The sequence below is a fragment of the Anoplophora glabripennis genome, unplaced genomic scaffold, assembly GCF_000390285.2.
Source record: "Anoplophora glabripennis isolate ALB-LARVAE unplaced genomic scaffold, Agla_2.0 scaffold38, whole genome shotgun sequence".
Lineage (NCBI taxonomy): Eukaryota > Metazoa > Arthropoda > Insecta > Coleoptera > Cerambycidae > Anoplophora > Anoplophora glabripennis.
The window spans coordinates 1335910-1351435 of NW_019416373.1; the positions used below are offsets into that span (position 1 = coordinate 1335910).

The window sequence follows — 15526 nt, forward strand, 5'->3', positions numbered from 1 at the left end:
CATTGTTGCAAGTCATTTTTTATTTTTTTTTGCATTTTTGAGCATGTTTTTGAACTGTGATTACAGTTTTTTTTATTTCGCCAAAAAGTATATGTCAAAACGAAAGAAATTATCTCTGACAGAACTCTGTACGATGATTTTTCTAAGTACAATTTTTCTATGAAAAAATAAAAATGTTTCAGACCGGAAAAAAAGAATATCTCGGAAACTTTTTTATCTAAACGGATTTTTTTTATCTAAAAAAAATTGTGGTTATTTAAGGCACAGAAATATATACTTTCACTAAGTTTCGTCAAAATTGAGTTATTTTTGAGGAAATGAGAAATAAAAGACGGAAAATAAGAAAAAAAAACTGTTTTTCGCATTTTTCTCGGAAATTTTGAGGTTATCTTAAAAAGTGACTTCTACGAAAGTTGTAGATTTTTGCATAGTCTACAAGTTTTGTATTGGATACTCTTTTGTTTGACGTCAACATTCGCCAGAAATCCCAATGATACAATTTTTCACAACTTTTCAACACCCCAAATCAACCATCCGCCGCCCCTGCTTACGCATTTTTTTTTTTTCGTTTATTATAAGCACCTTTACCATTTCCACTTATAAAAGTCCAGATAACAATTTTCGCTTTTTTTCCTCTAAATGAGTTATTTCAATCGGTCTAATTAGACTATTTTAGTTTACTATAAAGGAAGCTCGTACGGCAAATTTAATATCCCGACACGAGATGATACAAGCTCATAAAGTTTCCATACCAGGTACTCTAAGAAAATCTCGCTTACATTTAGTGTTTAAGCAAAGCCGTAGAGACAGTGATCAAAGACATCAGAGTACCTACATGCTAGTCGACAACTACAAAAAAGGTGATATCCCGCTGGTGTAAAAATGTACTATCAGCGAAAACAATAGAGCGTGGACCATTACCCTTAATCAACCGCTAAGGGATACAAAAAATCATAATCCACGAAGTGGCACCCAACGGCTAGAATATATGAAACGCTAGGAGATCATCCAACACAGTCAGTATTTCTTTGTTTATTTATTTTTACATTTCAGGGTCATATGGTTTAATAAACAAAATAATCTCCAAATGTGTAAACAGCCTATAGATAATTAACAAAACATTTGAAAAGAGATAAGGTTGTGTACGTACAATTAAAATTTTATCTGTTTGAAAACATTTTTGTTATCACATTTTTGACAGCAATCTTAATTTAAACAAAGATAATGTCCAATAATATACAAAACGATTTTAAACGACAAATTAGTGCCATACATTGAAGTAATCAGATTCAAAATGAGTATCAAGAAATTCCCATTTGAAATTAGACCGCTAGAACCTGAACTGGATGAAAAAATCAAGTCACTGTATTTAGGTAACTGCACAATTATTGCAACAAAGTCAATTTTTGTCAATTGATTTACTTTAATAATTAATTTGACAGGTGCGAATGAGGGATCTGTGGAAATTGGCCCAAAAAAGTATGTAATTAGCTCTAAATATGGCCAAGTTGCTGAAACTGTGTACAATTTTGAAGTAAGACCAGACGATGTGTGGGTTGTCACATTTCCCAGATCAGGTACGGATATATTGGTGTTTTTTAACAATCTTAATTTTTTTTTTATCAACATTCTAGTTGAAAAACCATTAAAAACTAATGGACTTCCTAGGTACCACTCTGATGCAAGAGATGACATGGTTGATCCTGAATGACGATTACGATACTGCGAAGAACGTTTCACTTTTTAAAAGATTTCCCTTCCTAGAGTAAGTCAACTATTTAACAATAAACAGTAGATGAGGTACAGATAGTTATGAGATAGTAGAACGGTTTGGAAATTTTAAAGTTTCTGCACATGAAGCGTATGACGCATACGAGATTTATCGACATAAACGCTTGGGTCCGCTTTTAGAAACAATGACGTCAATAAGCCTCAAACAAGCGTACAGATTACTGCTATCACACCTAATACCATACGTCTAATGTACAGGGTGTCCCAAAGTTCGCATCTCGGGCCCATAACAGACAAACGAAAAACGACAGTAAAATGACGACATCAACTTTTTTCCACGAACATACCCATTTTTATGATAACTAAAATTATCTATTTTTTATGAACATTTTTTGTGCAGAAATTTGTCGTCTATCTCTTCTCCTTAAAAAGTTACAATAACAAACATTGTACAAAAATGTATCCTGGGTTTCAATCACTTTTTTGTTTGGGCAGTACTTTCTGAGATAGAAGGGGGGTTCCAAACTTTTTGAAAACCCTGTATAATCAACATTGCTGTGAAAACAATGGCTGAAACTGCTGTCACAAGTCTGTTTACATATTAGTTTATGTCAAACGCTATTTCTTGCGTGATAAACAAACTAGTAAGTGGTTGTTAAAAATTAAAAAATGTTCACAAACTATGAAAAAGTTGACATGATTTTAATTTATGATGAATGTCAAAAAAATGTCAGAAGAGCTGTTAACTTATATCATGAGAGATATCCAGAGCGTCAAGCTGTTAACCCAAAAATATTTGCCAGATTAGAACGAATTTTGCGTGCTAACGAAAATGCATTTTCATCAAGAAAAGGGAGAGGAATTTCAAAATCAGTGTGTAACAATGTAGCTAGGGTAGGTAAATCCTAGAAATTCTATACGACAGGCCACTTTTGCATTAAACTTAAAAGTAAGCTCTGTGCAAAGAATTTTGAGCTCCAATGGTTAGCATGACTATAGGCTAAATAAATTGGAGCACTTATCTGACATATATGCTGAAAAAAGACTGAATTATGTAGCCCAAATAATGGTTAATTTGGAAATAGATAATAGACTCTTACAACACATTATTTGGACCGATGAGAGACGTTTTTATAAGTAATGGCTAGTCAAATAAAAGAAACGAACATTACTGAGCTTGTTTGGCATTATTAGAATGCATTTAATTGGCCTATACTTTTATGAAAATATATTGAGCGCTCATAGCTATTTACAGTTTTTACAAGAGCACTGCTTGAACATATGCCGCTGCAGCTCAGGTTGAATATGTGGTTGCAACACGATGGTAGTCCTCCACATAAAGCTAAAAGAATTACAGACCATTTCAAAAATACTTTCGGAACTAAGTGGATTGGAACTAACGGGCCTGTAGAATGGGCTTCAAGGTCTCCAGAATTAATACCCCTAGACTATTTTTTTCTGGGGACATTAAAGAATCAAGTATTAAACACCCACGAGAAGTTTGGAGCATTTAAAGTAAAAGATTTGACATGTTTGTGAGAATCTTTCACGAGAAACGTTGTTTAAAGCTACAAGGGAAGTTAGGAAAATATTGGATAAATGCTTAGAAGTAGAAGCATGCATATCGAATTTTTTTTAAACCAATAGGTAATCATAATTTTATATTTTGTTTTGTGTTTTGTTATTAGTTATTGTTTAACATTTTCTATATTTGGTTATCATATTTAACCGTCAATATGTGCACTGTTCTATTTTTCTTCTTCTTTTGTAAGAAGAACATAGCAACTAATATGTAAACAAATTTGTGGCAGAAGTTACAGCGATTGTTTCTCATAGTAATGCTGATTAAGTCATGACTAGTTCCAATACAATAGAATGCATTTTTGTATAATGTTTGTTATTGTAACTTTTTAGGGAGAAGAGATAGAGAAAAAATTTCTGCACAAAAAATGTTCATAAAAAGTAGATAACTTTAGTTATCGTAGAAAATGGGTATGTTCATGGAAAAAAAAGACGTCATTTTTTTTATTTTCCGAATTTTGAAAAATATATTTTTCAAGTGCAAAACGGACCTTAGCGAGTTCCTATTCACGCCATCTAAACAGATTTTTACTGTCGTTTTTCTTATGTCTGTTATGGGCCCGAGAAGCGAACTTTGGGACATCCTGTACAGAAAGTCCAACTCTTATGAAAGAAAATTTGCATTTGCCTTTATCCTTATTACCCCCGACTCTGCGCACATCAGGAGCAAAGGTAGCTGCCAATATTTATGAATAAAACATAATTTTTAATAAACGCCAATTACTAGGTAATTTATATTGCACGAAATCCAAAAAACGCAGTTATGTCGCGGTATTACCAAGACCGTTCGGTGAGGTTAATCAACTATGCAGGAAATTTTGCAGAATATTGGGACCTCTTTGAAAATAATTTAAGTAGGTACTCATATTAAGTAAACAAACAAGTTTTATGATTCTGTGTAAAATTTTACAGCAGCTTATCTGAAAAGTTTTACAATGTTTATATGTAAAATCTTACAAATTGCTTATGGGTAAAATTTTACATTGCCTATGCGTAAAACTTTACAATTGCGTATAAGTATAATTTTATAATTACTTATGTGTAAAATTTACATTGCTATGTGTAAAATTTGACATTTGCTTATGTGTAACATTTCACAATATCTTAAGTATAAAATTTGATAATTGCTTATGTGTAAAATTTGACAATTGACTATGAGTAAAATTTTATAATTGCTTTTTCGTAAAATGTTCTAATTAATTATGTGTAAAATTTTACAATTACCTATGTGTAGAATGTTATAGTTGCGGATGTGTATAATTTTATAATTGCTTCTACGCAAAATGTTTTAATGAACTATCAGTTGTAAAATTTATTTATTAACGACATATAAAATTTTACAATTGCCTATGTGTAAAACGATATATTTGCTTTAGAATTTTAATTAACTTCGTGTAATATTTTACAGTTGCCTATGTGTAAAATTTTATAATCGCTTTTGAGTAAAATGTTTTAATTAGCAACGTGTAAAATTTTACAATTACTTACATGTGTTCACAATTGTCTATGTGCAAAATTTTGTAGTAGCTTAATGTAATAGTCATTTGTTTTAGTGTTTTTCACACCATACTGGGAGCATCTAGAAGAAGCATGGCAACGAAGAAATAACAAAAACTTTTTGTTTTTGTTCTTCGAAGATGTGACAAAAGTAAAGACCCTTAAAGTTACTCTAATTAATTTAATATTTTGTTTTATAGAGACGCTCACTAAATGGCGATGGTTTATTAACTGCAATAAATTTTTAGGATTATAAGAAAGCCATCGGCCAATTGTCAAATTTTTTGGAAAAAAACATGAGCGATGAACAAATATCGAAGCTAGCAGATTATCTACAAATAGATCATTTTCGTAAGAGAGATCAACTTCAAATAAACTCCATGCTAAAGATTTTAAGTGTGCGCGATCTCTACCAACACGTTAGAACAGGAAAATCCGGTGACTGGAATGATTATTTCACCCAGGAGCTTGAGGCAAGAGCAAACAAGTGGATAGAAGAAAATTATAAGAATACCACTTTAAGATTTCCAATAAAATTGTATTAATTATTTTGGAAAAACTAAAATATATATGTGCAACTAGAATTAACAATATTTCGTTTTATTATCAGTAATAAAATTATAATTGCTATCTGCTAGCAAACCTCCAAATTTATAAATGTCCGTCAGTGAAAAATATATAAATAAAAACTCCTTGTGTGTAATTTATGAATTCATTCTCGCATTCTACAAGAACGTAGTTTTCTGTTTCAAAATAATTTTAAAAATAACAATCATGTAGTTTTACTACTGAAGATTATTTATTTATTATATTATATTCATTAATATATACGAATTCGCGTCTATCAACTTTCCTCCCATACCCCTCTATTTGTTTGCTTTTTCTCAACTTATTAAGCGCTATGCCGAGTGAAAATACTCCCCCTTCTACTAAATAACCGCAACGTCTATTACAAACGCCGAAGTAAAAATAACCTTGAATTGCAATAAAAAGACGTTAATGTGATAAATTTTAATCTAATTAATAGTTAGTTATAATTCTTTAATTATAAAAGATTTATGATTTCTTATGAAATATAAATTATAAAGAATAAAGATACTTACAATGATTTTTTTCTATATTTCATTGATACTATTATTTTATAAGCCATGATCTGATTTTTCATTCATATAAATGTATACAATATTGTAAATAAATAATTTTCAATAGTAAAACTACATAATTGTTATTTTTAAAATTATTTTGACAGTAAAACTACTTTCTTGTAGAAAAAATTGAGCTCGCTATTGAGCGAGAATAAATTTAAATATATGATGAATTTTGGATATTTTCGGTGATTGTATTGATAGAATAATAATTGTCGATGATGTATAATATCAACTTGTTCCATTGTGTGAAAAAAATTGGGTCCAAAGCGAAAAAAACAAAAATTTAATTTTTACTTCAACTTCAATCGTGAATAACTTTTGAAGGAGTAAATTTATTCAAAAATGTTAAAGGACCTTCTTTGTAGAGCATTAAATTTCCTTTGAAAATTTGCATTGTACTTTTTCAGATACTAATTAGTTCGTTATTTACAAAATTCCAAAGTTAAAAAGTCAATTCGAAAAAACTTAACAATTTTCAAGGCTTTATTACATGGAAACGGATCATCTGCCGAAAATTTACAATCAGACTTTTTTTGTAGGGCATTCAGTTTCCTTCAAAAATATAAGTAGATATTTTTTTACCTTGGTTTGGCAGTTTTGACGTAAAAATGGGATCAGGAATAAAAAATCGAAACTAGCGATGATATACCTCTTAAAACTAAAATTAAGAGCTCAAACTCTCACAATATTTTTTTTTTCGTCATTCTGAATGAATTTCTCGATATACTTTTCAAAAAAAAAAAAAAATTTCGATTTTTTGTCCAAGTCTATTGTGTACACACCATTTGGACTAAAAATGTTTCATCTGTAACAAGTATTTGCTCTGTAAATTGAGGATTTCTTGCATGGTCCAGAAGCAACCACTCGCAAAAACCTCGACGTAGTGGAAATCCTCAGGAGTAAGTACTTGAACACGTTGAATATGAAATGAGTACAACTTGCTGTGCGATATTTCTAGTGCTACGAAGGTCACCTTCTTCGACGAGATCTAAAATTATCGTCTCGACATTTAAGATTCTTAGTGGTCGCTCTGGGCCACTGTCGCGACACTTGACAAGCTCTGTGGGCATTTTCGTTTGCTTCGCCATAAATTATATCATAATATTCGCGACTGCTAAATAAACTCAGTTTTTGCTCCTTTTTCACCCCTTTAAATTTTTGACATAAATTCACTAACACCCTGTAGATAACATTAAGTAAAATTTTTAACTATTACAAATATTTTTACTGTTCCCCTTTCGACTACAATTTTAAGTTAAACATGAAAACTAAAATTCACTCCTGTCATTTCTTAGTATTTGCAGTTTTCTTTGAACATTTTTTTTAAATACAGTTAATTGTCGACTTAGTACCTGTATTACTTGATAATTTATACAACCTTAAATTAAATGTTTATTTATGCCAAAATAATTACATAGGTATGATGCTTTTTTATAAATCTGCAAATATAGTTTAGAATTAGTTAAGTATTTTTTGCAAAGATAACATTCTTTCCGTATATTATGCCGATTAACATTTTATCTATTACAATACATTTTTATTATAGTGGTCTTGAGAATAATCGTAATTTAAACAAAAATAATGACCTACATATAAATACAAAATATATTAAAAGGCAAATTAGTACATTAATCAGATTCAAAATGAATATCAACAAATTCCCATTTGAAATTAGACCACTAGAAGCTGAACTGGATGACAAAATCAAGTCACTATTTTTAGGTAACTGCCGAATTATTGCAACGCCTTAAATTTTTTGTAATTGATTTACTCCTACGGCTTTAACAGGTGCGAATGAGGGGTGTGTGGAAATTGGCCCAAAGAAATATATAATTAGCTCCAAATATGGCCAAGCTGCTGAAACTATATACAATTTTGAAGTAAGACCAGACGATGTGTGGGTTGTTACATTTCCCAGGTCAGGTACGAAGATTAGTATTTTTTAGCAAATTAAAATTTTTTTAATCGATATTCTGGATGAAAAAATAACGAACTTCCTAGGTACTACTCTGATGCAAGAGATGGCCTGGTTGATACTGAACGACGATAACGATACTGCGAAGAACGCTTCACTTCTTAAAAGGTTTCCCTTTCTAGAGTAAGTAAACAATAAACATTGGATAAGGTGCAGAATGTTATGAATTATAACGTGTCGGAAAGCTTAGGGTTTCTGCACATAAAGCGTGTAAAAATTTACGAGTACAAGATTTATCGACACCAAAAGAAATCCTAACTCTCATAAAAGGAAATTACAAACGGTTGTGTGAAAACTATATTTTCAAATCGTCAAAATTTACTTATGTATATACAGGGTGGTCGCGATGTAATGGGCCAAAATTCATGACTAGATTCCTGACGTGAAAATATTGCGATATAGATAAACTCACCTTAGTCCAAAAGTTGATACTTACAGAGATACAGGGTGTTTAATGCAAAATATTATTTTAGTTTTTTCTTATTTATTTCATAATAAATGCTCATATCGAGATGAAATTTTGGTGTTAGGGGTTTTCTGGGGCGAGAGATTGAAATATATCCATGGTTTGCTTGTAGCTCATAGAGAGCGCCACCTGCGCTAGGTCGAATGCGTTGAAAACGACAGAACTTTTTTATCTTTCAAAAATCTAATTCTCAGGTAGCAAATTCTGATTTTACAACTTCTTTTACACAAAAAAGCTATACTTTTTGATAGTCGCTATCTTGCACCGTTCTCAAGATATTTAGCTTTGGTAATTCGAGTAATCAAAATAAGGTACGAATGTCAAAAAGAACAAGAGTTTATTTCAAATTATAAATTGTGATGAACAATTGAATATCGAATATTACAATAAATGTTCAACATGTCCGCCTCCAACTTCAATACATTTATTAACGCGTTTGTTCAAAGACTGCCGTATTTTAAAATAGAGATTCTTGTTACGAAATGATTCGGCGGCATTTACAATTTTCTGCCATAGCTCTTCGCGGGTGTTTATAGTTTCTCTATAGACAACTGATTTCATGTAGCCCCAGAAACAAAAATCCATAGGATTAAAGTCAGGACTACGAGGAGGCCATAATATTCGACTCCCACGACCGATCCAACGATCCGGAAAAATGTGGTCAAGATAGTTCCGTACTCTGACAGAATAATGAGGGGGAGCTCCATCTTGCATGAAAAATAGATTTTGCCGTGTATTCAGTGGTAAATCGTCGAGGTAGTCAACTAAATGGTGCTGCAGGAAATCTAAATACAAGTCACCATTTAGATTTGGAGGAAGCTCATGTGGACCCAAAAGGTGATTTCCTATGATTCCGCACCAAACATTTATCTTAAATTCATGTTGGAAGTGACGCTCACTGACTACGTGAGGATTTTCATTATCCCATATGTGCTTGTTTCTAAAATTGAAAATTCCTCGACGAGTAAAGGTCGCTTCATCAGTGAATAGTACATTATCCAAAAATTCCTGGTCAAGGTTTTGCTGATTGCGCATAAAATGAGCAAATTGTAATCTAGCTGGTAAGTCTGCTGCTAAAAGATTTTGCACGGGTGTAAAATGGTAGGGATATAAATTTTCCTTGTGAAAGATTTTGAGAACTGTTGTTTTACTAACACCGGTTTCTCTAGCTACCTGCCTGCTGCTAACTTCTGGATTTCCTGCCACTCTTACTAAAATTTCTTCTTCTTGGTGAACTGTAACAGTACGCCCTGCGTTGTCTCTTTTAGGACGAAAACTACCAGTTTCTCCAAGTCTATTAAAAAGTTCTTGAAATAGTTTCCGATTTGGTTGCCTTCTATTCGGATACAACTCTGAATACCGACGAAGCGCTCGACGTCCAACATAATCTGATTGCGCATAAACGCAAACCATATCGCGCATTTCTCCATTTGAAAATAAATTATGGCGTGGCATGTTATCTCGCACTACGATTTAGATCATAAAGTAAAGAATACTTTTAATAAGGCACGAATAATACTGTAATATTACTGACAGCACTAAGATAAGTGGAAAATGTCAAAATTGGATTTTAACATAAGCCTACTTGAAAATTTTTGCCGATTTGTAATTGAATGCAAATACATTGGAATTTTCAATGGCAAATTTTACGAGAACGGTGCAAGATAGCGACTATCAAAAAGTATAGCTTTTTTGTGTAAAAGAAGTTGTAAAATCAGAATTTGCTACCTGAGAATTAGATTTTTGAAAGATAAAAAAGTTCTGTCGTTTTCAACGCATTCGACCTAGCGCAGGTGGCGCTCTCTATGAGCTACAAGCAAACCATGGATATATTTCAATCTCTCGCCCCAGAAAACCCCTAACACCAAAATTTCATCTCGATATGAGCATTTATTATGAAATAAATAATAAAAAACTAAAATAATATTTTGCATTAAACACCCTGTATCTCTGTAAGTATCAACTTTTGGACTAAGGTGAGTTTGTCTAAATCGCAATATTTTCACGTCAGGAATCTAGTCATGAATTTTGGCCCATTACATCGCGACCACCCTGTATAATAGACTTGCCTAGGTTATCAACATTGTGCCCAGACCATGTTATAGCAGAAACAACAGAGCATATAGTGAATGATCAAAAAATGTGGCAAGAATACAAAGAGTCAATGAAGCCCCAATGGGAAGTTTTAGAAAATACAGTCGGTAGGAGATTCATTAAAAGCCATTTGCCGTTGTCCTTGTTACCTCCGACTTTGCTCACATCAGGTGCTAAGGTAGCAGACAATATTTGCTCATAAGATATCACTAAACATATAATTAATAAACCACAATTACTAGGTAGTTTACATTGCACGAAATCCGAAAAATGCAATTATATCGAGGTATTATCAAGAGCGTTCTCTAAGGATGACGAACTATGTAGGAAATTTTGAACAGTACTGGGACCTCTTTGAAAAAAACTTAAGTACATACATAAGTATAGCAATAAGTTAAAAAGTTTACAATTGCCTTTGTGTAAAATTTGCAAAAGCTTATGTGCAAATATTTCACAACTGCCATCTGTAAAATTTTGTAATTGCCTACTCTTAAATATTGTCGTCAATGTGTTCAGTTTTACAATATCTTGTATTACAAATGTTACATGTTTGTGTGTAAAATGCTACAATTGCCTATATGCAAAATTTTACTCTCCCTTATGTATGAAATTTTGGCATCGCCAATGTGTTAAACTTTATGATTTCTTATGTGAAAAGTGTTATAATTGTTTATGTGTAAAATGTTACAATTGCCTACGTGTAAAATTTTACAAATGCTGATGTGCAACGTATTACCATTGCTTATGTATAAAATATTTCCATAGCTTTATGTGTACAATTTTACCGTAGCAAAATTTTACAGTTGCCTATGGGTAAAATTTAGCATTAGCCTATAAGTAAAATTGTACAATTTCTTATTAGCTCTACATAGGTAATTTGTTCCAGTGTATTTCACACCATATTGGGAACATTTAGAAGAAGCATGGCAGCAAAGAAGTAACAAAAATCTTTCGTTCTTCTTCTTCGACGATGTGATAAAGGTAAAGGTACTTAGTTACTATACCTCTTTATTAGAGATGCCCTTCTGGAGACCACATTCTATTAACTTTAATGAATTTTTAGGATTATAAGAAGGCTATTGTGGAACTGTCGAATTTTTTGGAAAAAACCATGAGCGATGAACAAATATCGAAGCTGGCAGACTACCTGCACATAGATAATTTTCGTGGTCGACCTCAAGTAAACTTTATGCTAAAGATTATAAGTGTGCGAGATCCCTACCAACACGTTCGAACAGGAAAATCCGGGGTTTGGGATGAATATTTCACCCAGGAGCTTGAGGCAAGAGCAAATAAGTGGATAGAAGAAAATTATAAGAATACTACATTAAGATTTCCAATAAAATTGTATTAGAGATTTTAGGCAGACCAAAATATATACTTGTCATTAGAATTGAGTGTATTTCATTTTGTCGCAATTGCCACCTGCTAGCCGAACATTTCTTCAAAATTTGTGAATGTGTGTCAGCCAGAAATTAATAAAAAGAAATAATTCTTATTTTTCTGCTTTCGACTACAATATTCTTAAAGTAAAAGATAAAATTAAAAACAAACCCACGATAGGAACAAAAAAGTCATAAAAATATGTACTTAGCTATATGTAGTACATAATATATAAATATGTAAATTTATTCATATATAAATATCTACTTAGTTCTAAGTATGTGCAGCTCTAAAGTATACAGGGTGATTCATTAACAATGAGAAAGTCGAAGGCTGAAGATACTACACGTGAAATGGTGACCATTGACGCAAACATGCCTTATCCCAAAGTTGATAGATTCGGAAATACAGGGTGTTGAAAGTTAAAATTATAAATCGTTTTTTGAGATTATTCTGAAAATATGTAGGTTAGGAACTTGAAAATTTGTGAAGCTATATTTTTTTAGGCGACGAATAAGATGCGTGCTATAATTTCAGCATTGCTTACAGAGGGCGCCACTTACAACCAATTTTACCGAAAATTTAATTAATAACTTTTTACCCTGTATTTTTAACATGAAACTTGATTCAAAACCTGAATGAGCTATCATTTTTCCATGAATTATGTACTCTTATTTCATTTCGGTATCTCGATCCGTTTTCGAGAAAAATCGATTTAACGAAAACTATGTTTTGATAATATGAGAAATTAAAAGCGAAACAAACCAAGTGTTTCTTCGTGTTATTACAACAATTAACAATAAAACAAATAAAATACGTAATTGTTGGAAGAATTCACCGTTGACACTGATACACCTTACACGTTTTCTGAGAGATCTTCGAATTTGAAACAACATACTGTGATTGCGTCTGACTTCGTTGGCAGCGATTTGTATTCTTTGCCACAACTCTTCACACGAGCCAATAGATTATTTGTAAACGATATCTTTCATTCGAGACCAAATAGAAAAATTGAGGATTGAAGTCCGGACTTCTGGATGGCCAAGCAAAAATGCTTACATGGCCAATCCAGCGATTTGGAAAAACTGCATCTAAATATGCACGCACTGGCCAAGAAAATTGCGGTGGAACTCCGTGGTGCATGAGCCACATGTCTCTTCTTAAATAAAGTCGAACTTCTTCAAGCTGTGGAAGCATTTTTACTTGGCCACCCAGAAGTCCGGACTTCAATCCTCATCATTTTTCTATTTGGAAGAATCTATTGGTTCATGTGAAGAGTTGTGGCAAAAAAAATCGCTGCCAACGAAGTCAAACACAATCCCATCAATATGTTGTTTCAAACTCGAAGATCTCTCAGAAAACATTGTGTAAAGTGTATAAATGTCAACGGTGGATTCTTCGAACACTGACTTTAAATCATTATTACGAATTTCATTTGTTTTATTGTTAATTGTTGTAATTACACGAAGAAACACTTGGTTTGTTTCGTTTTTAATTTCTTTTAATTAAATTAAATTTCGTCTTTTAATTAAAATTAATTAATTAATTAATTAATTAATTAACTAATTTAAATTAAAATAGAGTGTTCGTTAAATCGATTTTTCTCGAAAACGGATCAAGATACCGAAATGAAACAAGAATACTCAATTAATGGAAAAATGATCGCTCATTCAGGTTTTTGATTTTGAATCAAGTTTCACGTTAGACATACAGGGTAAAAAGTTATTAACTAAATTTTCGGTAAAATTGGTCGTAAGTGGCGCCCTCTATGAGCAATGCTGAAATTACAACATGCATCTTATTAGTCGCCTAAAAAAATATAGTTTCACAAATTTTCAAGTTCCTAACCTGCATATTTTCAGAATAATCGCAAAAAAACGATTTAAAATTTTTACTTGCAACATCCTGTATTTCCGAAACTATCAACTTTCGGATAAGGCAATGGTCATCATTTCACGTGTAGTATCTTCAGCTTTCTATTTTCCCATTGTTAATGAATCACCCTGTAGATATTTAAATATATACTTAGCTCTATGTATTTAGTTCTAAATATGTACATAGCTCTATGTACTTAGCTCTCTATGTAGTTAGCTGTCTATGTACTTAGCTTTCTATGTACTTAGCTCTATATACTTAGCTCTGAGTATGTCTAGCTATAATATGTACATAGCTCTAAGTACGGTAAAGCTGATGAAATTTTGTATAATTTCCAAATCAAGTTAGTCGATGTATGGGTTATGACTGTTCTTAAGTCAGGTAATGTAAGCGATATATTTTATTTTAAAAAATGATAATAGAAGATTGAAGGTATGTTTATGGTTTATAAACAAAATTTCGCTCAACTTCCGAAAGAGTTTCAAATTTTCTTTCAACTTTCCAGTCGGAACCACGAAGGCATTTTCAATCATTCTACGCAGGGCCAATTTCGACCTAACCCGTGTTCGAGGGCTTCAATGTACCATCCACCGAGAAATAGAAGGCGTGGCGCGAAAAATTTTCGACTATGTTTTTTCCGCAAGTACCAGAGCCGCAAAGGCTGATATTGTCGGCAGTTTCGGATTTCGGACAATAAAAACTCCGAAAAATGCGAAATTCGAACTGGGGAAATGTACAGACTATAAGTCCACCCAAAGTTGGGTAAAATCCAAAAGGGTCAGTTATCCAAATCTTTGGCGGAATTCGCTACAGGGCTACTGCGGTCCCACCAAGGAATAAGATCGAACGTCGACCTTGATAGCTTGGAGCCAGCAAGATACCTACCAACATGCTAGATCAAGAAAATCTGGTAATTGAAATAAATATTTTACTGAGGAACTTGAAAAAAAGCGGACAAATACAGTGGATGGCCAAATTATTAGGGACAGTATCCAGTTTCTTCTATTTTCTAGTTTGACTGAATTTTTTGAACAAACAGTTGGTTCTATGGCTTGCAGCTTTTTTTTATTCAAAAGAGTGTACCTATTATTAAGATCATTAAAACAACGAGTTACGTGGGCGAAACTATTTATTTTTTTCGTAAAAGCTATATGTGCATTAATGGAAATCTGTTAAAATTAATCTTAGTATTTAGTGATGCATCCTTTGCCGCAATTAGAGCTTTTATTATTATTCTGTTGGAGTTCGACGCTGTGATGTCATTCTCTGACGAGAGTTTCAACCAATTGGTGCTTGGTGGTGATCAGCTTAATAGCAGTTACCCGTTTGGTGAGTCCCCACATGTTCTCTATGGGATTCATGCCCGGTCAGGACAAAATTGTAATGTTTTTTCGGCCAGAAATGCACTAACACTCCTGGCTTTGTGGTACGGTGCCAAATTGTGCATAAAAATGGGTATTTAACCCTCAGCACAAGGCAGTCTGGATGGAACTGCTCTCTCCAAGACGTCGTAGGAGATATGAAGTTTTGTCTACCAAAATTTGAAACGCTAATTCGTCGGAAAATATTGAGATAATCACAAAAAAATCTTTATTAACACTATTTTAATTAGTTGTTCTCATTCGAATGCAGTCATTTTCTGGAGTTATTGGGCCCATTGCAACCGCATCTTCTTCATGACCTCCATCAAAGGTGTTTTTTTGGTCGACAACGACCTATCGGGTTTTCTTCTGCCAATCACCTTCGGACTGTCATTTGGGAAAATACAAGTCCTTC

At 32.7% G+C, this 15526-nt stretch overlaps 1 protein-coding gene across 1 annotated transcript; it reads left to right on the forward strand.

Moving 5' to 3' along the window:
* Positions 1–1260: 1260 nt before the first annotated feature.
* LOC108905753 (estrogen sulfotransferase-like) lies at positions 1261–11885 on the forward strand. Its single transcript, XM_018708765.2, has 10 exons — positions 1261–1373; positions 1443–1577; positions 1669–1765; positions 7573–7679; positions 7746–7880; positions 7959–8055; positions 10472–10670; positions 10735–10861; positions 11379–11473; positions 11556–11885. Exons 1-10 carry the CDS (start codon positions 1295–1297, stop codon positions 11844–11846), a joined length of 1362 nt encoding a protein of 453 aa, XP_018564281.2. The 5' UTR covers positions 1261–1294; the 3' UTR covers positions 11847–11885.
* The last annotated feature ends 3641 nt before the right edge of the window (positions 11886–15526 follow it).

Bases quoted from the DNA above. Each gene is read 5' to 3' on its own strand.
- LOC108905753 (XM_018708765.2), top strand. From the start codon at position 1,295: ATGAGTATCAAGAAATTCCCATTTGAAATTAGACCGCTAGAACCTGAA. The intron at 1,374-1,442 runs GTAACTGCACAA...TTAATTTGACAG, and splicing joins AATCAAGTCACTGTATTTAG to GTGCGAATGAGGGATCTGTG. The intron at 10,862-11,378 runs GTACATACATAA...AATTTGTTCCAG, and splicing joins CCTCTTTGAAAAAAACTTAA to TGTATTTCACACCATATTGG.